Source organism: Otolemur garnettii, unplaced genomic scaffold (genome assembly GCF_000181295.1).
Source record: "Otolemur garnettii isolate 467f Iridium unplaced genomic scaffold, OtoGar3 scaffold00026, whole genome shotgun sequence".
Taxonomy (NCBI): Eukaryota; Metazoa; Chordata; class Mammalia; order Primates; family Galagidae; genus Otolemur; species Otolemur garnettii.
In genome coordinates this window covers 139,916-164,455 of record NW_003852421.1, presented here as the reverse complement: position 1 = coordinate 164,455, position 24,540 = coordinate 139,916, and the positions used below count along the sequence as shown (strand labels likewise).

General features: G+C 44.1%; 1 protein-coding gene and 1 pseudogene across 2 annotated transcripts; one reads left to right on the top strand and one right to left on the bottom strand.

Moving 5' to 3' along the window:
• Positions 1-865: 865 nt before the first annotated feature.
• NQO2 (N-ribosyldihydronicotinamide:quinone reductase 2) lies at positions 866-21,336 on the bottom strand. Of its 2 annotated transcripts, none has more exons than XM_012804244.2 (7): positions 21,135-21,336; positions 14,106-14,194; positions 11,544-11,708; positions 7,010-7,140; positions 4,568-4,681; positions 3,534-3,635; positions 866-1,159 (listed from the first exon to the last, which is right to left on the bottom strand). In XM_012804244.2, the coding sequence occupies exons 2-7, from the start codon at positions 14,110-14,112 to the stop codon at positions 983-985; spliced, it is 696 nt and encodes a 231-aa protein (XP_012659698.1). In that variant the 5' UTR covers positions 14,113-14,194; positions 21,135-21,336; the 3' UTR covers positions 866-982. The 2 variants fall into 2 exon arrangements, with proteins under 2 accessions (XP_012659698.1, XP_023368084.1); XM_023512316.1 differs by lacking the exon at positions 21,135-21,336 and adding an exon at positions 20,133-20,294.
• LOC111724799 lies at positions 12,066-12,147 on the top strand (annotated as a pseudogene).
• Positions 21,337-24,540: the final 3,204 nt, after the last annotated feature.

The following is a 24,540-nucleotide window of genomic DNA, read 5'->3' as shown; positions in this document are numbered from 1 at the left end:
CCAGGCAGTAACAAAATGGCACTCCTGCCTGAAGGGTGCCATGAGCTGAGGCCTGCAGCAGGACAGTGTGGGGCACTGGGAGGAGTGACAGAAGTCAGGTGCCACTGGCACCACCTCAGAGAGGAGGAGCCAAAAGAGCCCAAAGAGGAGGCAGGGCCACCTCACAGACCAGCTCCTGGGTTCTAGGCATTCCCATTACCTCGGAGCCATGAGAAAAAAAACTTTGAGAAATTAATAAGCCTCAAGAGTAATGTGAGCTGATGTGTGTGTGTATGAATGTGTATGGTGTGTGTGTGTGCATATATCATGGGTCACTACAAAAGTTTTAAGACAGACTGTGTAAAAGTCCATTCTTTCACTTCCAAGAAACACGGTTGGCAGCAACTTTGATTCGCCTGTGCAAGTTTTTGCTTGCTCAGCTTATCAGTTTGCTGGGAAGGCTTCATTTGTTTCAGTGTACACAGACTTTGTGTTTCTCAATTTTTATGTATCTCAAAACTTTCATAATGACCCACATATCTATGGGTCATGGTGTGGTACACATATGTGAGTGCTTAAAGTTGATGCTAAGAATTTTTCAGAAAATTCTTAGCTGTAAGGGGCAAAAGTAGATGAGAGATGATTATTTAGGAGGTTCTTGCAATAAACCAGGTAAGAGAAGGTGGGATCTTGGACTAGCATGTTAGAACTATCTGAAAATAAAATTATCTGTGAGGCTTGAGCATAGGAATATGGAAAGGTATTACATAAATATTAAAGCAAAGAAAACCTGGGCGATTAGTGATAGTCTGAATAGAATTCAGTATAAAAAGCTGATGATTAAAATATTAGATCTGGCTACATAAAACTCTCAAGACACTAATGCTCTTCATTAAATGTTCCCAGTTTGCTTTATTGTAATTTATTTCATGACATCCTTTTCTCCTTGCACATGCTTCGGTCCCTTAGCGTGTTGCTCACAGGATGTGCACTCAGTACACAGTTACTGCCCGAAGTACCAGGGAGGCGTGCAAGAGATGGGCTCTTCCTTCCAGATGTTCTTCAGCCTCTGGGCCCACGCAGCCACCATCCCTTTTCTTTCTTCTTCTGATGCAATTTCAGGAGCAAAACTGATCTGAGCAGCAAGGACTTCAAATCCACAGAAGTGCAGAGTACCATGCTAAAGCCACAGGAAAGGAAAGAACTGATTAGAACCTACATCTTCTACATACCATTTGGTTAGATGGTTAAAGGGGGGAAGTGGTAGGAAACAAACCTCCAAAAAATTATAAAACAACCTTAGTGCTATAAAGTATCTGAAAACTGAACTTCCCTATGACCTTAGGATATGGGGCAATTGGAATTTCCAAATTCTATTTATTTTTTAAGAGATGGGTCTCACTGTGTTGCCCAGGTTGGACTTGAACTCCTGGGCTCAAGAAAGACTCTTCCCTTGGCTTCCTGAGTAGCTGGGACTACAGGCATGTGCCACAGTGTCCAACTGCCGAATTCTTATTCTTATAATAGAGATTAACCTGCAATCTTTGTTACTGATCAGACACCAAACATCACAATTTTGACTGATTAGACAAATTATGGTACATTCATACTATGGATTACTCTAGATTATTCTACCTGTAATGTGCCACCATGGAAGGTTGTTCAAATGAAATGAAATGATATTTGTCAAATGAAAACAGCAACAAATTTTAAGCAGTTTTTATGGCATACCATTTATGTAAAAGAATAAAAAACACAATAAGCTATGTATTTAAGAATATATATGGGGGTTCGGCACCTGTAGCACAGTGGGTAGGGTGGTGGCCACATGCACCAAGGCGGGCGAGTTCAAACCCAGCTCAGGCCAGCTAAACAATGACAAGGGCAACAAAAAAATAGCTGGGCGTTGTGGTGGGCACGTATAGTCCCAGCTACTCAGGACGCTGAGGCAAGAGAATCACTTAAGCCCAAGAGTTTGAGGTTGCTGTGAGTTGTGATGCCATAGCACTCTACCGAGGTTGACATAGTAAGACTCTGTCTAAAAAAAAAAAAGAATATATATGGGGTGTAAGAAAATAAATCAACTGTTGTTAGAAGTGATTATTTCTGAGGTGGAAGGATTAAGGGATTGATTTTCTCTTTTTATATTTAATATTGTCTCATTTTTTGATGTGATATATATTTTTGCAAACTGAAAAAATATAAAGATTTTTAAAGCAAGAAGAATTTAAGCTTGGCTAATGACCTGTAAGAGGCCAGTTGGCCTGCGGAGAAGGGATTGCACATGATCAATAAGGCTTGTACATCATCCAGTAAGTATCACTAATTGGAATCACATATTTTCTCCTTTCAAAGCAGATTGCTCTTTTATAGAAAATATCATGCTCAGCCCTCTCCATTACTTCCTTTAAAACCTGCACCTATACCAGGCCTCCCCCATCGAGAACAGGCCCACACACCACTCTTTACATTTTTGTTCTCAGACAACATAACTTTATTCCTGGAAACCAACTAACATATCATAATCATGAGCAGTAGAAGAAAACAGAAAATAGTTTGGCTAAAAAAAAAAAATATTCAGAGATCAACAGCCTTCATAAACCAAAATAACTTTTAGAAGCTACAATCAAAGATACATCCCATTTAGAACAGCAAACAACAAAGGATGAACATAAAAATAAATGTGCACTACCTATATGAAGAAAAATGTTAATGTTTGGAAAAAACACAGGGATTAACTTCTTTGATATATAAAGAGTGCTGACAAATATAAAATTTTAAGTGCCAATGTCCCAATAGGCACATAGTCAGGGCTCATGAACCTGGAGAGAGTTCACAGAAAAGGGATGATGCTTGCATTTTCAAAGCAAGCTCACTACCCCTCAAATTTGAGTTCTCCTCCTGCTTCAACAAACATCCCCTCAAAACAACCTACAAGAACAGTTGTACTTTAGGCTTCCGGGTCTCTTCAGGGTCTCTGCTCTCCACATCTCCAGCTCTGCCCATTATCAGGGTGCTTTGGGCCAGACTGACTGAACTGCTCTATCCACCGCCTACCCCTTGGTGGACAGCCACCCCTTGGGCCCAGGCAACATGGCCATGAGGGGATCCATGCAGCCCGTGGAGCCCAGGGTGTGGCCATCCAGAATGCAGAACCTGGGGTGCCTCTTGCCAAAGTCTCAGGGTGGTGTTGCTTTCACCTAGCATTGCCAGAGCCATGTTGAGAGCTCTTCACACACACTGTGGGGCCTGTGACACTCACAGGGCACCTGGGGAAGCTCTGTTTACCACAAAGCAGGTACCCGCTAAGCAGGTTTGGCTTAGCTTCTGCCCAAACAGTATCAAAGGCTATAATTACGACATGTGTTTTCTCTATTAGCCAACTTTTTTCATGCTGCCAAGTGAAAAATTATAAAGGGCACAATGTTATATTTTTTATATCTAGAGGAGTCAAAATGGAGTGGAAGATCAGGCTTATCCCACATCTCATCTTGCTCCCCAGGGAGCTGAGGGCTGTGTGTGTGTGCACATATGTGTGCGTGCAGCTTGTCTACCTGGAGTGGCCACAGGAAGTATCGAAAATCCCCACTGACTCCTGTCTTCGAGTACATCTCAGCCGTGCCTCCTGTGGTTAATGAGAGGAGGGCTAATTTACCCTGCAGGAGAGAAAGGAAATGCATTTGTATGGCACCTGAAGAGGAAGAAAACGCTAAGGCCTTCTTGCTGGAATCACAATAGCATTTCCTTTTCAGGGAAAATGTGAGGTCAGGGTCCTCTGGGGATGAGCAAATCTAGGGAGCCCTTCCACAGCTGACAACTATACCCCAACAGCAGGGCGCCATGGAACAGTCAGAACCAATGGATGAAAGGAATGTAAAAGCTGTACCATGCCCAGGTTTCTATCCCAAACCAGTTTGCAGTGACCATGACCGGTGCATGAAAGGGACAAGATTGGGGAGGAGACTGGCAGTGCCCAGCACATGGGGCCATTCAGTAAACAGTTGCATCACTTGTGGTCCTACACAGATCTGGTTCCTCAGTCCGTTCTCCTTACATGCATACATTTTCTGAGGCTTTTAGAATTCAAAAAATCACTTCTTTTTGCCAGAAGTTCATAGCCACAGTGCATTGTGCTTCTGTCAGTCTCCACACACCCCTCACCCCCCACTGAAGGTGTCCTGTTATCTCATCTCACCAGGAAGCATGGGAAGCTCAGGGAGTGAACTTGTGCCAGGCCAAGCTGGCTTCTGCCACGGAGGAGATGCCCTCTCTGGAACTGGGGGTGGTTACTGTGTGGCCCATGTCAAGTTGCCCAGTTCTGCCCTTGCCAGACTCCCTGCCCAGCCCCTCTTTGCCACATGTGTAGTTAAATGCCATGTGTCTGTGGCCCTCACTAGACAAAAAGCTCCACGACTTCAGAAATGATGCTTTGCTCATACAAGAGCAGCACACAGTGCATTGCACGGGGCCGGTGCTCCATCAATATTTGCCTTAAAACAAGAAAAGGAAGGTAGAAATTCAGCTTGACCAACTACCCCCAGCTCCCCTGCTCCAACAGTCTGCAGTGTCCGGATTCCAGAGCACTCACCTTGAGAAAACCAGAATCATAGAACCCGGGGATGTCGAAGGCGAAGCCTTGGCAGAGCACCCTGTCCATCCAGCCTTTCAGCACTGCCGGGACACTGAACCAGTACAGCGGGAACTGCGGAGGACACCAGGGGAAACCCATGTGCAGCTGGCCTGGGGCCTCATATTTTAGCCGAGCTGCTGATTCAGAACGAATCCCGCCATCTTCTTCCCAGGCAGCTGGGCCGAGTAGGGTGAGGGCAACCCACACGCTTAACTCTGAGGGGTGCAGTGAGGAAAGTGGGGTGGATGGAATTGGTAATGGTCTGGGTCACTGCTGGGATAGGTCTACATCCCACACACCAGCCCCTGAGGCTGGTTCCCAGGCAGGAGGGGTGAGGAGCTCTGCGGGACACTGACCGTGGAGCCAGTCTCTGTGACTGACCTGACTAAGAGGGAAGATATGGGAAAGAGTGTGCCCTTCCCACCCCCAGGGTGAACTGGGGTAAACAGTTACTATCTGGGAGTCAGACTGAGTTAGGTGCTGAACAGCTGTGGATTGTGACACAAATCAAAGTCTTCTGCTCAGATTCACACATCAGCAGCGAAGGCTCCCTAAATCTACTCTGGGTCCCACAGAAACCCTAACACATATCCAGTGATACCATTTCGGAGGAGAAATAAACACAGGCAATCACCAGTTACCAAAAGCAGAAGCCCCTGTTTCAGGTGCTTCAATATAAAATCAAACTCAAGACTTGGCAATGAAATCCAAGCTCTACCACCTACTGCTGTGTGATGCTGGCAAGTTACTTGACCTCTCTGTGTCTCCTTTTCCTGATTTGTTAAGTAGGGATATTAACAGTTCCTAGCTTACAGCACTGAGGTGAGGATTCAAGGACACAATACAGTGCCTAGAACAGAATGCCCAGAGCATAAATGCTCAGTGTGTGGTGGTCTGTGATAATAGTAATAGTAGGAATAAATGAAATTGTTACTAGTGTTGAATGAAAAAAAAACCCAAAACACCTTATAATGCAGAATCTCTGTACAAAGTATCAGGAAAAGTGGGAATCTTGGGGGAGAAGAGACATGAAATGAGGTGGGACAAAAGACCATTACAAAAAGGCCAAGGGTCAGCTTACCCCAGCCACCCAGTTACGGAATAGAGCAAAGAAGGGACAGAGAGGTGGGCCCTGCGTGGTCGACCAACTCCAGGGGGACAGAGCTGAGCACAGCTCTGCTCGGACCTTGTGGCTCAGGACACAGGCCTATCGTCCAGGCATGACTATTACTGTGTGCATGATGAATTCACAGTCATCTAGGTCTAAGACACTAGATCCACCCATTTGTGCTGGGATGAAAGGACAGCCTACACTTGGGCCAGATTAGCAGCTCAAGGGAACCCAGTAAAGAGAGGGCTGGGGTTGGGAAGGGGTGGACAGAAGCAAGCCTGGGCAAGGGTAAAGCATCTCTCCTCCGGCACACACAGGTGGCTTTTGTGAAGGATTTGGGATCTGTGACAACTTCCACCTTGCACACACACGAGGGTCTTCTTCCACCCACTCCTTGCCCTCAAGCAGGGTTGGGAATAGAGGCAATGTGGACTCATCAGATCCCTTGCTTAGAAATTCTGGATCCAGGGAATCCAGAGGCTGGCAGGCAGTAGAGAGAGAACTAAGGTGCAGGGAAAGCAGATGGGAACCTGAGGAAGACAGCAGACATGCTCCTGCCTTGGGGCCATAGCTCTGTCCTTGGGGTCCAGGAGATCCGAATGGCCAGAGAGCCCTTATGGTAAATGCCCCTTCCTTCTTAGTTCACCTTGGATTTCTGTCAACCTAACCAGTCCCTCAAAGTGCAAATGTTTACAGGCTTACCTTACTTCCCCCTCAGGGTGACAGGAAGTGGCCTTAATGAATCAGTGTTCCTAGAGGCTGTTTCATGGGGTGGTTCTCTCTTTGTAAACAAACATGGGGAAAGTGGCAGGAGTTCAGGGAGGTGAAGCAACCAGTGAGAGGATGGGAAGCAATAATTTTCCTCTTAATAATCAAGATATTTAAGGCAGAAATCACAATGGACCTGAATGACTCTGATAAACACCAGGAAATCTGGTTTCCAGGCGGCCTCAGCATGTCCAGGCATGGGGATCGGAGGGGAATAGAACCAACAGGTCCAGCAGGATCCAGACATTTATTGGACCACTGGGCTAGCAGATAAATCCTTCATTCCTATTTACATGGGATCAGGATTCTGAGTGAGCGATACTGAATGATACATGGATCTCCAGATCCAACTAGGTTAATTGCTGAATTAGTGTTTTAACTGGGTTATAACACTTCCAGAATAAGTGTGCAAATGTGCAACACTGATACCACTTTTAGGAGGAGCCCTACCCTCAATATTCAAAAAGAGTTTGTACATAGGATGAATCTGATTCACTATTTGAATGAGTGCGAAAACGAACCTGAAATATCACTAGATCAGCTTCCTGAACCTTTTTCTGCTCCTCAGTGATATCGCTGGCCAGAGACCTCTTCTTGTAGGCTTCACAGGCTTCCATCCCATAATTGAAGAGCCTGGGATTAGAGAGAGCACCTGGGGAGCAAGAGGCCAAACGTGTCACTTTCAGGTGCCTGTTTTCAGATGTCCCAGCCATCCTATTGGCCCTGTGTACCCGGGCTCCTTAGAGCAAGTCAAAGACATTCCTTCAGCCCAATCAGGAGCCACAGCTGGGGCCAAGCTAGGCCCAGAGAAAGAGCCTGGGAGGGCCACTAATTGAGCGTGTCCTACCTAGCAGGTGCTCCTTTCTCATTGCCATAACAACCAGTGAGCTCAGAGTAGCTCCCAATCTATTAGAGGGGAAACTAAAGCTTAGGAAAGCTAGATGGCTTGTTCAATGCCACATTAGCAGAGGTGGGATGACCCAAGGTCCACGTGCGGCCCTGGTGTGGCCCACTATGCCATACCCGTGTGTCTAGGGAGGAGGGTGCAAAGCTGAAGACACTTCAAGAAAAGCCAAAAATGAGAACTGGACCAGCAGTCTTTCAGTAAAGTCGTAATTTGGCTGGGCGTAGTGGCTCATGCCTGTAATTCTAGCACTCTGGGAGGCCAAGGCAGGTGGACTGCTTGAGCTTACGAGTTCAAGATCAGCCTGAGCAAAAGCAAGACCCCTGTCTGTACCAAAAATAGAAAAACTGAGGCAAGAGGATTGTGTGACCCTGAGTTGGAGGTTGGAAGTTGTTGTGAGCTATGATGCCAAGGCACTCTATCCAGGGTAACAGCTTGAGACTGTCTCAAAAAATAGATAAATAAATAAAAGTTGTAATTTAAAAACATTTGAGTGTTCTTTGCATCCTCTTTTAACCCATTGGTATTTGATTTTCATTCAAAAAGTACACATTGGCTCGGCGCATGTGTCTCAAGCAGCTAAGGAGCCAGCCACATACACCTGAGCTGGCGGGTTCGAATCCAGCCCAGGCCCACCAAACACCAATGTTGGCTGCAACCAAAAAATAGCTGGGCGTTGTGGCCAGCACCTATAATCCCAGCTACTAGGGAGATGGAGGCAGGAGAATCGCTTGAGCCCAGGAGTTGGAGGTTGCTGTGAGCTGTGATGTCACAGCACTCTACCCAGGGTGACAGCTTGAGGCTCTGTCTCAAAAAAAAAAAAAAAAAAGTATACATTGAGGGGCAGCACCTGTGGCTCCAGGAGTAGGGCACCAGCCCCTACATACTGAAGGTGGAGGGTTCAAACCCAGCCCTGGCCAAAAAACTGCAAAAAAAGGTACACATTGAGTGTGTTTCTATGTATAAAATCTTTACATGGACTATGCATAAAATCTTTACTCGGAAACCTGAAAGGGTAATTATAGCAGGCAATAGACTGTATTGTATCAGGGAAGTAATCACATGGGGTTTTGACGACCACATAATGTAGGACCCAGGACCCCCTTGGGCTCTGTTATATCTACCGTTTCAGAACACCACGTGGATGTGTACGTTCATGCCCAAAGGTTAGGCTCACTTACCTCCTGGGTGTGGTGGAGGACTGGAGGGGATGTGAACAGGGATTGCACTTTGTACCCTAACTTCACCTATATTTAAAAATAGTTTTTAACCTCAATCTTGTGTTACTTTATGCACTTAAAACTAGCGACTCCAGTGTTCTCTATTTTTTTTAGCCCTTGCTCTACTGTTAATTAAGAGAAGTTAGCTGATGAATACATATTAAAAGGGAAGAAAGACAAAAAGCCGAGACATAAGCTATTGACGTGAGTACTGAAAGTTGTGTGGAGATCTAGTTAACACAGTTACAAACAGAAGGAGATTGCAGATATTAAATATAGGAAAAGAGGAGATAAAACTATCAGTGTTGGCAGATTATATGTTGTATATTTTGAAAGTCCTAGAGAATTAGCTGGAGAATATTACAAACAGGAAGAACACTAGCAGTGGTGAGACACACACTCAAAGAATCATCCCCTTCATGTGAAGAAGCAACAAGTGAAGAGGAATCATGGAAGATCATATGAAGAAAACAGCCGAATGAAATCATAAAAGATGTGAACAACTGAAAAGTCACAACATTCTCTTGGAGAGAAAGAATCAGCATCATAAAAGGTCAATTCTTCCTAATTTCATTTGTAAATTTAGTGGGACCTCAGCGAAAATACCACCAGGTTTCTTTTTGAATTTGGAAAGCTAATTCAAAAGATTTTATGGAAAAATCAAATAAAAATAGAAAATAAGAGAAATGATATCAGATATTAGATGATTTGACAAAATCATTAAAACCATGTGATATAGGTCATGAATAGATAAGGAGAAAAAATAGAACAGAAAGAAGAGAATAAAATCAAACATGTAGAAATTTAGATCACAATGAAGGTGGCACTTTAAATCAGGGGCAAATGGTTAAATCATGCAATAAATGATCAAGAAATAACTGAATAGGTACTTGGAAAAAACTAGACCCATACTTCACATCATACACCGAAATAAATTTGAAATAGAAGAAGTATTTAAATTTAAAAAGTGAAACCTGGTGGCGCCTGTAGCTCAAGCAGCTAAGGTACCAGCCACATACACCAGAACTGGTGGGTTTGAATCTGGCCAAACAATGACAACTACCACCAAAAAATAGCTAGGTGTTGTGGTGGGCGCCTGTAGTCCCAACTACTAGGAGGCTGAGGCAAGAGAATCCCAGGAGTTTGAGGTTGCTATGAGCTGTGACACCATGGCCCTCTACCCAGGCCGACAGCTTGAGCCTCTGTTTCAAAAAAAAAAGGTGAAACCTACTCAGATACTAGAAGAAACTATAGAACTTTTTAAAAATATAATCTTAGAGTTTATAGAAATAGGACATAAAATCCAAAGATCATAGAAGAAAAAGATGGATCAAAAGTCAAGATAGTAAACAAAATCTTGCATGGAAAAAACTCACAATAATTAATATCAAATTTTTTTTAAAAACAAGCAACTGGGTAAAAAGTATTTGTAATTCCTATAGGTTAATTCTTTTAATAAACAGGGTGTCCCAAAGATTGCCCACAAAGTCTCCATACATAGGGAAGATGGGAAATTGAAGCTAAATGCTTATTTAGACAATATTCATTACAAAATTTTACAAAATATTCTCTGTGTGTTGGCCACCTCTTTGTAAAAATTTTTTAATATAGATGGTTCAGAATAGTTTCCAGTGATTCTTTGTATGTTCCCTGGGCTAAGTTGTTGTTTCCTTTTGCCTGCATGATTTTCTTCTCTCTCTCTTTTTTCTTGGAATCTTTTATCTTTTCAAAACCCATTTCATTGATTTTGATTTATTCTGTTGTTGAGAACCTCTAATGATTTTTTCAGTTCATTAAATGTATTTCTCAGTTCCAAGATTCGTTTATTGTTTTTTATGATTTCAACCTTTGTTAAATTTCTGACAAATTTTCTGAATTGCTTTTCTGTGTTATCCTGGAAATCAAAGGGTTTCCTTAAAACTACTAGTTTGGTCAGAAAGCTCATATTACCACCTTGTTAGGGTCAGTCACTGGTCCTTTGCTTTGTGTTTGGGAAGGCCACAGATCCCTAAATGCTATGGCTTTTGTGAAATGTATATCTATGTCTTTCTATTAAAGGATTAGTCACTTTTTTCTCCATCTTCTCTGTCGGGCTTGTTTCGGTTTTTATTAGACTTGTCTGCTTAGAGATTCTTTGGCATGTACCCATGACTTTTTTTTCTTCCCCTGTCTAGGTTGCTGCCTCCTTTTTGACACTGCATAGCACCTTAAGCCTAGCTTTGCCTCAGCCCTAGTAAATGATATAAACACAGCCTGTCTCAAATGGAGCAGTCCCAAAGCAGATATCCCAGCAGTGTGGGAAGGATGGCCAGGGGTTCATGCCCAAGGGACCAACAGAATGACCCTCCTCCTGATACTGCTGAACAACCACTCTAATTTGGCATCTCTTTTGGCCGAAGTACAGAGCAGTCTCCATGGTAGTCCTGCCTTCCCTCTTTGTTTCTGACTGTTCGTTCTAAACAATGGTTCTTCCTTCAGGCACTCCCAGTCCTTGCTATGGGATGAGGTAGGGTCAGGACTCCTGCCAGGGAAACCAAGATAATGGGGAAGCTATTTGTCTAACTGGATCTCACTTTTTCCAGTGTAGAATCTATGAATCGGGAGTGGGGGAAAATTTTCCATGTGCTTAGTGCTGGGCATATTGGGAAGAGGGGTGTTACAGATATGAAAGTCCAATTCTCTTACCATCTGCTTGGAGTTTCTTTTTCTTTTCTCAGGGGCCCTGAGAATTACCTCATCCTTATATTTGAGTTCTAGGATATTGCTGGTGATAATCTCAGTGCCACATTTTTTTTCTGGCTTTCTGTGAGGATGGGGGTAATGGTGCAAGCTTGCTTCTGGCTACCCTTTTGAAATTAGAAGTCAACATGTTTTTAATTTAAAAATACAAAGAAGAAAGTTAAAAAATAATAGAGTTACTTTATGACTCACCAGAGATGTCTTTCCTTGTGGCCCTTGGCTCAAAGTCCATTGCATATAAATCAGACACAGTGACTGTGCAGCCCTGCTTGCTCAGCTCCTCCACCGCCACGTTCTTCAAGGTTCCATTGAAAGACTTGGGTTCTTGGTGTGCGTAGACAATGAGCACTTTCTTACCTAAATCAGTAGGAGACAGTTCCTTTTGAAAAGCAACTTCTCCATGTCAAAATTCAATGAAGACTAAGATGAAAATTAAATGTTTTAGTGTATTATGGTAATTGAAGCAACGAAATGCCAATGAATGGCACTTTTAAAGCAATAGACCTTTAAAAAATCTAGTTATATAATTATATCATAGTTCATCATTACTTGGGTTTGCTAGTGCTCAAAAACACAGTAGGCCAAATTATTTTTCCTTAAAAATACCATCACTTTAACATACCTTTTAGGGGCAGGACACAATTATAAGAGGGACTTTACCTAACAAAGGCAAGCAATGTAACCTGGTTCTTCATACACTTAATGACTCCCCCCAGCTTTGCGCAGTGGCAGTATCATAGCCAATGAGGTTTATCCGAGGCGCAATTATTGCTAATCAAAAACTTAATGAATTCCCAACAACAAAAATAAATAAATAAGTAAATAAATAAATACCATCACTAAATTCTTTAAAAGTCTGAATGCATTTGTGCATGCCCTATGAAAATGTGTAAGCCTGCACCCTAACATCAAAATAAAAAGGTGCTAGAGCCAAGCATGGTGGCTCCTGCCTATAATCCTAGCACTCTGGGAGGCCAGGGTGGGTGGCTTGCTTGAGCTCAGGAGTTCAAGACCAGCCTGAGCAAGAGTGACACCCCGTTTCTAAAAAATAGCCAAGCATTGTGACAGGTGCCTGTAGTCCCAGCTGCTTAGGAGGCTGAGGCAAGAGGATCAGTTGAGCCCAAGACTTTGAGGTTGCTGTGAGTTATGATATTACAGCACTCTACAGAAGGCAACAAAGTGTGACTGTCTTCTAAATAAATAGATAGAAAGCTGCTAGAATTAATCTGTGCAACCCAGATTAATTCTGGGTTGGAATCAGCTACGCAGGCATCTGGGCTGGAATCAGCTAGCAGGCATCAGCTATGGGCATTTTTCAGTCTAGTCCAGTCTATTTCCACATCCTCCACATTCATCAAAAACTGGCACTGAAAACATGAAGAATCAAAACCTTCGTTCCCATGGGGAAGGAAGGGCTATTTGGCGCCCATCTTTCAGGGGTGATGCTGATGACAAAGTACAGGTACTGGCTGTATCATCAACACTAGGAGCCTCGGAAGCGGGGTTTTCCTCATTCAGAAGAAGAATAAGGAAAAGGTGATTATGTACTGATTTCTTCTGGGAGGCTGGTTGGTGATTTGCTTAATGAAATTTACCCTGGTAACATCTAAGAGGATGTTAAACTTGATTTAAATTTTTCAACCTAGGACCTTAAGGAGAAAATACACACACTAAGTTGAAGCAAACTGTTTCAGAGCATTCAGCTGAGTGTAAAAATTGAATTTCATGAATTATTTAATAGTTAACATTTTTATTTTACTTTCTCAGACTCCTATGTTATAAAGGAACTCTCTCCTTGGAGGGTTAATGGGAGGATGGATACAGATGAAATACCTGCATTAATGTTTCTCAACTGGGGGCCAGTGTTGCCTGTCAGGGGAAATTACTCAATCTCAGAGACACTTTTGGCTGTCACAACTGGTGGGGGGGAGTGCTACTAGCATCTGGCAGTGGTTCTCAATCTTCCAAATGCCGCAGCCCTTTAATATAGTTCCTGTGGGTCGAGACCCACAGGTTGAGAACTGCTGAAGGGGTAGAGGCCAGGGACACTGCTAAACATCTTGCTGCGCACAGGACAGACTCCATAACAAAGGGTTATTGGGCCTGTAATACCAGTAATGCCAATGTTAAAAATCCTAATCTGCAGGCTCGGCACCCATAGCACAGTGGTTACAGTGCCAGCCACATATACCGAGGGTGGCAGGTTCGAACCTGGCCTGGGCCAACTGAACAACTGGAAGAAAAAATAGCTGGGCATTGTGGCAGGCACCTATAGTCCCAGCTACCTGGGAGGCTGAGGCAAGAGAATCACTTAAGCGCAAGAGTTTGAAAAATGAAAGGATTTCCATGGTATATCGCTGAGTGAAAAAAAATGAAGTTGTAAAATCGTGTATGTGTGTGTATGTCTGTGCATGTACATATTATAAACAGTTACAAGAGAAAAGACAGAATGATACCGGGTTTCTAACCAATGTTCCTCCTAGCCTTATTTAATCAACAACTACTTTTTGAGCATCTGTGTCCCAGGGGTGATTCCAGGGTCAGGAGGCAGAGCAAAAACCAGACAGAGAGGCCCCACTTTTGAGGAACTTACATTCTGGAGGGGGTGAAATAATAAAACAAGTGAGAAATTCCAAACAGTGATCCATATAATAAGAAAAATGGGTTTATACGCATCCATATTGTCTGGATTTTTTTATAACAAGAGGTTCAATTTTTCATTAGAAGTCTATGTCCCCCATGATTACTCATTACCTGCCATGGTGTAGTAAGATGGATTCTTCCTCTCTGATGGGTTGACCTGTATTTCAGTGGCAGTCACTTTTGTCCAGGTCCCCAACAACCTGGAAGAGAAAAGGAACCTGGGGAGGTGGAGGAACCACGTCTAGGCTTCACCATTGCTTCCTGGAGGACAAATGCACTGGAGAAAGGGTCTCTCAAGATAAGCAAAGAGGGCTCGGCGCCTATAGCTCAACCAGCTAAGGCGCCAGCCACGTACACCTAAGGTGGCGGGTTCAAATCCCCAGCCCGGACCCGCCAAACAACAATGATGGCTGCAACCAAAAAATAGCTGGGCGTTGTGGCGGGCGCCTGTGGTCCCAGCTACTTGGGAGGTGGAGGCAAGAGACTCGCTTGAGCCCAGGAGTTGGAGGTTGCTGTGAGCTGTAATGCCACGGCACTCTACCCAGGGGGATAGCTTGAGGCTCTGTCTCAAAAAAAAAAAAAAAAAAAAAAAAGATAAGCAAAGAGTCCTCCGGAGATTTAGGCTTTGGAGGACAAACCATACAGTGGCTGGGGCTGGGTTTGAACCCACCACCTCTGGCATATGGGGCCGGCATCCTACTCCTTTGAACCACAGGTGCCACCCTCAAAACCACTTTATTTTTCTCCTTTGAGGGAACTCAGAGCCTTTTGTGAAGGCAGCCATAGAGAATAGGACCTGGGGAAAAGCCATGGTAGGAAGCAAGAGTTGCTCAGCTTCCTGCCTCCCTGAAGTTTTCCCCTTCAGATAACAAATGGAGCTGAGCAGACTCAGGTGCTTGTTGTGAGCCGTCACACAGCAGCTGTGCTGAGGAACACGAGGGGATGGTACCAGCTGTTGTTGGGCCTTTTCCTCAAACAAGGAAGTTGTCTTCAACATGGTTTCCAACCAGACGTTTCAGAAGTTCCTTCAGGGAGGCAGGCAGAGTGAGCCAGTGCAGACTTCCACATTAGATGGACTTGGTCGAAGTTCCAACTTTGCTATGTATAGCTGTGGGCCCTGCAACACAGCCCCTCACCTCTCTGCCTCATCCTCCTCACAGCACAGCCCAGAAGATGAAGAGAGATGGCCTATAGGTACATGGCTGGCATATGATAGCGCTCTGGGAAAACGTCAGTTCTCCCTAGAGGGCCTTAAGGCACAAGGGAGGCCCATGTCCTCAACCCCCAGCAGCTATCTCCAAAATAACAGACTTCATTCTGGAAGAGATCAGCTACGTCTAACAAACCTGTTCTTGCTCCCCACAACAAAAACAAACAAACAAAAAAACAGCTCACATAAAACTCAACGTCAAAACCAAACAAGTCAATTTTAAAAAGGACAAAAGAACAGAACAGACATTCCTCCAAAGAAGATAGAAGAATAACCAACAAGCACATGAAAAGATGATTACATCAATAATCACTACGGAAATGCAAATCAAAACTACAATGAGTAGTTGATACCACCTCACAGCCATTAGAATAGTTACTCTCTCTCTCTCCAAAAAGGAAAATAACAAGTGTTGGTGAGGATGTGGAGAAACTGGAGCCCTTATACATAGTTGGGGAAAATGTAAAATAGTGCAGCCACTGTAAAAAACAGTATAGAGGCTCCTCAACAAATTAAAAGGAGAATTGCCATACACTCTATCAATTCCACTTCTAAGTATGAACTCAAAAGAATTGAAAGCAGAGTCTCAAAGAACCATTTGTCCATTTGTGTTCATAGCACCATTATTCACAATAGCTAAAATGTGGACGCAATCCAAGTCCATCAATAGGTGAATGGATAAGCAAAATGTGGCCTATCCATCCAATGGAATAGAAAGGAAATTCTGACTAATGCTACAACGTTGGATCCACCTTGAAGACATCACGCTCACTGAAACAAGCCAGACGAAGAAAAACAAACACTGTGCGTTCCACTTACGTGAGGTATGGAGACAAATTCATAGAGGCAGAATGTAGAATGGGGGTCTCCAGCGGCTTAGAGGGGACGGAAAGTTAGTGTCTACGGGATACAGAGTTTCTGTTTAGCAAGATGAAAAGAGTTATGGAGATGGATGGTGAGGCCTGGTGGTGGTCATGCAACATTTTGAATGTACTTAATCCCACTAAGCTGCATACTTAAAAACTCGTGAAGATGGTAAATGTTATGTTAGATGTATTTTACCACAATAAAAAAAAAATCGGGGGAAAAAAACTAGTGTCCAAAAGACAAGTTTAACACATCAGTGTGTCTTTACAGGACAACAAAAAGAACAGAGAGATGTAGAGCTGAGCTTATCCCCACCACGACTGGGAGCTGCTGCAGGGCTGGGACTGCAGAATACTTCCCCAAAGTGAGGGGTGCAGGAGGGTGCCCTGTAGGCAGAAAAAGAGAATTCATCATTGTGGCAGAAGACCTAAATTGGGGGGCAGGCCTGGGACTTACAGAGTAGGGTGCTATCACTGCCAAGAGAGAGCAGACAGCTCTGGTCAGTCGAAACACCTTCACACCCCAAAGGTGAGTTAAAGTCCTTTCCCATTCACTTGATTATTGACTGAACAGCAAGGAACCTACCTCTTTGGCTACCCAGTATCCCCTGCCTCCTTAGGAACACTGAATTTATTCAGCCTGTCAGTGTGCCCAGGTAAAGACTACATTTCCCAGCCTCCCTTGCAGTTAGGGCTGGCCAGTGAAGTGTAAGCAGAAGTCACTGGGTGGTGCTTCTTAGAAAATATCCTTAAGGAGTTGACTCAGGGCATGTGGGTGGGGTGCCATTTTGGCCCTTGTCACTGGCATTCTTCCTAACTGGAGTGTGGAAGACTGATGGGCATAGTCAGCCATGCTGTCTTCCTGGGCAGAGAGGCCATAAAGATGAGGAGCAGAAATACAAAAGGAACCGGGATTCCTGATGCTTTATTGGAGAGGCAAGGTGATTCTGGAATACCAACCTCCAGATATTTTCACTTTGGTTTTTTTCATGCAGTAACATTTGCAGAGGCATTTAATCTGTGGGGAGGATCATGGACTATCAGTTTGCAATTATTAAAACATAAGCCCTTAAGGTACACGTTTTGTGGCCAAGTACTTTAGTGTGTTCAAGCCCTATGTAATGAACTTGCTACATCAGAGCACAGAATTTGGGAGCAGTCACATTCATTCATCAAAGTACTGGAGGGTTTCTATTTTGACAACAGCAACACAATGGTGAACCTAAAGCTGGCTAGTGAGGAAAAACAAAGTTTATGCTCATTGATGGTGAGGAAGGAGAAATAAATGTTATATTTCTTAATGATCTTGGGAAAGCAGCAGGCAGCTGCAGAAGAATTCCTCCCCCAAAGATAAGAACAAACCTTACACTGAGCTAAAATAACCTTGGGGAAAAAGAAAAAGCTATGTAACAAATAGCAGCACCCTGGTCTCTTGAGAAAAAGCTAATCATTAACTCTTTGTACTCCTTGTTGAAACTATAATTATGCAACTGATATTGAGTTGAAAAATTAAGTATAAAAGATTTTGGGGAAAATTTGTTCCCTGGAACTCAGCGTTTCGTGCCTGGAGGCACCTGAGTTCTCACAGCAGTTAAAGGTCCCTTCCTCTACATTGTTGGTGTGTCTGTCAGTTTTAATTTGCCCTTTTCATGCAACAGTGGTGTTGTCTGAAACAAAAAGTTCCAATGTAAATCATAATACAAAATATTATGTCATTAAAACACAAGAGTTCACCTGCCTGAGGAGGGGGGTGTTTGGATTTTAGGCATTTTCCATCACTTGTTAAGTCCAGGGGGAGGGATGCCTGCACTGTCCCCTGCTTTCCCTAGAGCAGTGATTTTCATATGGTGCTGGGGGTATACAAGAGAATCTTAGATATGCCGTGAAAATGTGTAAAGTTTGTTCAGTTATTATTATTATTATTATTTGAGACAGAGCCTCAAGCTGTCCCCCTGGGTAGAGTGCCGTGGCATCACAGCTCACAGCAACCTCCAACTCCTGGGCTCAAGCAAGTCCCTTGCCTCAGCCTCCCAAATAGCTGGGACCATAGACATGTTGGTTCCGATCAAATGCTAGCCACCATAATGCCCGGCTATTTTTTTTTTTTTTTTTTGGTTGCAGTCATCATAGTTGTTTGGCGGGCCCAGGCTGGATTCGAACCTGCTACCTTAGGTGTATGTGGCTGGCACCTTAGCTATTTGAGCCATAGGCACGGAGCCACTTTTTTTTTTTTTTTGGATCAACATAATTTAAGTTTGCCACAGAAATTTAACTAGGTTCAAGTGTGCAGTGAGATAAAAAAGATTGAAAAACACTCCGCTAGGGTCATTAGTACAGAGGTTCTATCTTCAAAGCCCACTGATAAGGCAAGTGTACAGGAACCACTCTCCCAGAGCCAGCTGCTGACATCAACACCTTTGGCGCTGAGAAGTACAATGGTAACTAACCACATGGGGCAAAAGGGCAAGTCATGAAACGCTTGGTGTGGCTCATCTCAGAAGAGCAAGAGAAAAGAGTTAATGACTCAGCTGGGAGGCTTTGTAGTGCCTTGGTAGACAGACATTCCCTTGAGGTTTAGTTTATAAAGTGAACTTTGGCTGTCATGGTGTGTATATAATAAGTGTGCGCAGAAGCCTGAGAATAGAACAGGGCAACAGAAGTCGGGTCAGTGAGGCAAGATAGGATGACCTCTCTTTTGATTCCCTGAGTATCACTTAGCAGGGCAGCTCATGCCTTGGTCCACTTGCTCAGGTTACCTCTGAAGTCTATTGTGAGCACTTTGGGAGGTTGAGGCAGGAAGACCACTTGGGGACAGGAGTTTGAGACCAGCCTGGGCAACACAGCAAGAACCTGCCTCTACAAAAAAAAAAAAAATTAAAAATCAGCCGAGTATAGTGGAGCATGCCTATAGTCCCCACTGTTTGGGAGGTTGAGGCAGAAGGATTGCTTGAACTCAAGAGTTTGAGGTTACAGTGACCTATGATTGTGCCACTGCACTCAACAGAGTGACACCCTGTCTCAAAACAATAAATAAATGTAAATAAGTCTATTGTGAACCTGGACGGAAGACAGATGCTAATGAGCACAAATGATGTAGGGATCTTAGGCCAAAGTTGGCACTGACCTTCAAAACAAGTGTTCTGAAATAAAACAAAACAAATGAACAAACAAAAATGGAAGAATCCAAAGTACAACTGAGAACAGGGTTCCAGGAGGGTTAAAGGTCAAGTTCAAAGTGAAATTGACTAGAAGGTGAATATGGAGCTCAGATTTAGGGGAGGTTCCAGAAAGGCTAATGGTTTTAGACAAACTCCAGATTTCTTCACACGAGAAATCAAACCCTGAGTTTTGTGAAAGTCACTGGAATAGACTCTATTACTAGCAGTGAGTGAGGCACAATTCCTAACAAATATGCTCATTCGTTCATTCAGCCAGGTCTACAGCTTGTTGGAGGAATTAATTACCTTCTGAACACGTACTGCACTAGATGCTGAAGCTACAGTGGTGAATAAGATAAGATAGGAACTTCATCTCTTGTCAGGGTGGTGGTGGGAAATAAACAAGCAGACAAAGAAAACAATCACAGAATTCCAGATATTAGTACATAATGGTAAAAACGGTAAGTAATAGTGATCAGCAAATAAAATACTAGAGTGGATAAAATGGCAGGGGTATGTTTGCTATTTTAGATAGGTGATCCAGGGCAGGGACAATGAATGGTGACATGGAACCAGCCCTGCAAAGATCTGGGGGGAAGAGAAGTCCAGTTTAGCAAAAAAGAACTGGGTGGTAAGAGATGCACTCAGAAACATGGCAAGGATCCGATCACTCTAGGACACGGGTAATGTGACCTGCTTTACTTTTTTAAAAAGGTTGCCAGTGTTTTTGCAGACTCAGGGAGCATCTTATCCTGAAACTCCCAAAGTGAGGGGCCATAGACATGTTGGTTCGGATCAAATGCTTTTATTTTAATGACTCTATGCAGGGCATGCACCTTCAGTGTCCCCAAACCTGACCACTTCCTATTGTTTTGCTTTGCTCAATTTACATCACATCCCTTACCTGACATTTGAGTTTGTGACTCCCCATTTCCAATTCTTCTAGTAGTACAAAATAAGAAACTGAGGCCCAAGAACTGAGCAACCAGGCTCTTGACCCACACAGTTCAGGGCTGTTCACTTCAGCCCCAGGCACCTCCCTAAGCCCCCCATCCACAGCAGTAATTTCTTCTCCTTTATTAGAAACGGTGTGCTTACATAGGCCTATAGGAAAAAAAGACCATGTGGTTACTGAACTCTTTGTATCACATCAATTGGGCTTTGATATTTTTGATGTACACATTTTGCATCTTATCAGCATCCATAAAGTATTTTATTATGTTTTCACTTTATTTCCTGTGCCTCTTTCCATGGGGACAAGTCCCATACAGGGCCTTCTAACAGCTAAACACTTCCTTCCAGGTGTAGTGACACCATTGCCAGCATGTCCTTTTGTGCCCATTTCTCTATTTCTGGGCACTTGGTTTACTTTCATTTTATTAAAAAAGAACTATAAGTAGCGGGGCTAGAAGTATTATTCAATATACACTTTTACGTATTGGTTTGGCCGGGATTGTCAGAGATTAAAAGTTAAAGAAGCTGATATTTTTCATACTGCGACAAAGTCCTCGACAAAGGTGGAGCCAAACCGCTGCGACTCTGCCATGGGGTCAGGGCAGCCCTGGACGGTCGATGGGCCTAAACCACCGCACCCCTTTATAAACTGTGACCTTGGGCTCCTGGGACGATAACACCAGCACCTACTTGTAGGGCCAAGGGCTGATTCAGTGGGACGATTCCTGATAAGCACTGAACAAGTGGCCCCAGCATGTCCTAGCGCTCAGTGAGAAGTAATGAATTAGATCATATTTTCAAAGTGGTCTCCCTCATGCGTGGTGAGCGAGGAATCACCAGGCCCACGTGTCCACAGTCCGGCTGGCAAGTTAAAATCGCGGAGACCTCTTTGGCCCCGAGGTTCTGGGAACTGTCCCTCCCAAGCCTGGGTCCCCACTCCGGGGTCACTCACCTCCAGCCAACGCACGCCCTCAGTAGGAGCTATTCCCACCTACCCAAGGAGCGATCTCAGAGTACGCGCCGGAATCAGGCCGCGCCCGGTTGAGCACTCGCAGTCGCCTGGCGGACAGGAGCGCCGCGGCTGTGCCCTCGGAGACCAGGTGCCGGCGTGGAGCCAGGCTGCCCGGGCTTATCCCCGCCTCACCAAGTTCAAGTCCTTTCCGGCCCTCTTCTGCACCCAGGCCCCGCCTCTGCAAGCCGCCCAGCTCCCGCCCAGGCCCCGCCTTCCGGCAGCCGCTCCGCCCATATCCAGATCCCGCCCACACTTTGTGGAGAGCCCCAGAGGTTCGCCTCGCCTGATTCTGCCTCTCCTGTTTCGGCCCCTCCCACTCCTTGGAGGGTGTCCAGGTTAAAAAAAAACAAACGAGGGTCTGTGGTGTACCTTACTACTTAGTAATAAAAAACAAATGAGCTATTGATACATCCGGCAGCCTGCTTGGAACTTAACAGGAGTTAAGTTATGTGAAAAAAGCCAATCCCCAAAGGTTATGTACTGCATGATTCCATTCCCCAAAGAACGGGTCACAGAAATCAACATATTAGTTATGTCCAGTGTGGGAGGGAACTGGATGTAGCTATAACAGCCCACCACAGGGGATACTTGTGATCATGGAAATGTTCTGTATCTGGCTGTACCAAGCTCAGTGTAGTTGTTGGAATATTGTGCTGTAGGTTTATGAGATGTTACCTTTGGGGAAACTGAACAGAGGGTACACGAATCAAAAGAAAAATTCAAGGTGAGGAGGTGCCTGTGGCTCAAAGGAGTAGTGCAGACAGCCCCATATACCGGAGGTGGTGGGTTCAAACCCAACCCCGGCCAAAAACTGCAAAAAAAGAAAAAGAAAGGGAAGGAAGGAAGGAAGGGAGGGAGGGAGGGAGGAAAGCGAAGGGAAGGAAGGGGAGAGATTAAAGGAAAATGGATCCTGGGCACAGTGGTTCCTGCTGGTAAGTCCCAGCCACTCAGTAGGCTGAGGGGAGATAATCCCTTGAGCCCAGGAGTTGCAGGCTGCAGTGAGCTATGATCAGGCTACTCCAGGTTAGGCAACAGAGCCAGACCATGTCTCTTAAAAGAAAAAAAAAAGGAAAATATTTTAAGATTGAGAACCTCCCCTAAAGGGTAGCGGGAGAGCAGTGCTGGTGAAGTTTGGGTTAATTATCTCCTTTTCCAGTGCTTTCTGATTTGTGTCACCTCATTTGGCAGCCCACCTGCCACTGTGACCTCCCCAAGGCCCCCCTCTAAAGTCTATGCCTTGATTTCTGGTGTCTCAGGATGACCTTATTCCAACAATAGAGCAGAAGGAGGGTTTTCCTCCTGTTCCTAAGGTTCCTAACAAAGGTAACTGCAGCTGTTGGTTGCTGGGACTTTCCCTCTTAGATTTAAACTTGTTTGTTTACCTTTTTGCTTTTACTCACAGTGGTTCCTCCCCATCTTAGGGTGTAGTGTTAGGGTTGGTCTGTCTCTTGATGATGTTTTCCCTGTCTTCAGAGATGGGAATATGGCCTCCCTTTGAGCCACATCACAAGACAGTTTCATTTTGGAAAGGTCCAGGGCCCATGGGCATCTTGCACTTGATCAAGCACATCTGCAGTACAACATCACTACCCTGTGGCAGCAAGGAGAAATGACAGTGTGGACTGAGTAAGCTGCAAGCTGGACTGATCTCAGTATCTAGGTCTTTTGTATGATGTTAGGTTGAATGGTGGTTGATTCTGGGACACTTTAGTAGGAGCTCATCCTCAAAATAGAAGCAACAAAATTTCCAGCTAATCTGGTATTAGGGGCTGAAGAATTACTGCAAACAAATGAGATGTGATCATATTTGTATCCTGAATTTGAGGAGGAGGTGTGCTATTAAAACAAGATAAGGCTCGGCGCCTGTGGCTCAAGTGGCTAAGGCGACAGCCACATAGACCTAAGGTGGCAGGTTCGAATCCAGCCCGAGCCCGCCAAACAACAATGATGGCTGCAACCAAAAAATAGCTGGGTGTTGTGGCGAACACCTGTGGTCCCAGCTACTTGGGATGCAGAGGCAGGAGACTCGCTTGAGCCCAGGAGTTAGAGGTTGCTGTGAGCTATGATGCCATGGCACTCTACCCAGGGGACAGCTTGAGGCTCTGTCTCAAAAAAAAAAACACAACAAGATAAAATAGAGTTAGCACCAAGGGCAAACATTACTTCTGGGGCTTTCCAGATTCTCACTTTTCATTGTATCCCTTGCCTGAATGAAATGTAAGAACAGGATTAGGCATTCTAGTCAAAGATGTGGGTAAGCCAATTATACATTTCCTCTTCTCCCCAACTCCCCGTTTTCATATTTCAAAATAAAATGGAACATCATGGGACTATAGTAAGGCTAGCCAAATTATTATAACTAAGCTGTATCTTCACCAGGTAGTTGCTTCTGGTTTTACTCAATGCCATTTCTTTCCCTTCTGTTTGGGAAACTGACTCTTAGTAATAACATAGTTTTTTGGATTTTTTGTTTTACGCTATTTTTTATGTGTGTAGTAAGATATATATAATGTAAGATTTGCTACATTAACCATGTTTAAGTGTATGTTTCAGTAGCATTAAAAAATTATATTCACAATGTAGTATAAACATTACTACTATTTCCAAAACATATTTAACACCCCAAATAGAAACATCATAGCCATTCAACAACTCCCCATTCTCCCCTCCTCCCTTCCTCTGGGAGGTTCTAATCTACTGTTTCCATGAATTTTTCTATTCTATATATGTCAGATGAATAATTCCACTTTTCCTGTAGACCATTTCCCTTGAAAACCTTATTGGCAAGCTTCATCCATGTTGTAGCTTGTGTTAGAACTTAGTTCTTGTTTATGGCTGAATAATATATTAGATACATATACCACCGTTTATTCATTTGTCTTTTGATGGACATTTTGGTTGTTTGACTATGGTGAATAATGCTGCTTTATGATTATTGTTATTGGTTGTATAGGTACCTGTTTAAATTCCTGTGTTCAATATTTTTTGGTATACACCAAGGAGTGGTATTACAACAATGCTATGGTAATTCTCTTCTCTCTCTCTCATATATATATATATATATGTTCCTCTTTTAAAAAAAAAAAACAAAACGAAGCCTTAAGTTGTCACCTTGGGTAGAGTCCTGTGGCGTCACAGCTCACAGCAACCTCCAACTCCTGGGCTCAAGCGAGTCTCCTGCCTCCACCTCCCAAGTAGCTGGGATTACAGGCACCCGCCACAACACCTGGCTATTTTGGGTTGCAGCCATCATTGTTGTTTGGCAGGCCCAGGCTGGATTCGAACCTGCCAGCTCAGGTGTATGTGGCCAGCGCCTTAGCCGTTTGAGCCACAGGCGCCAAGCCAT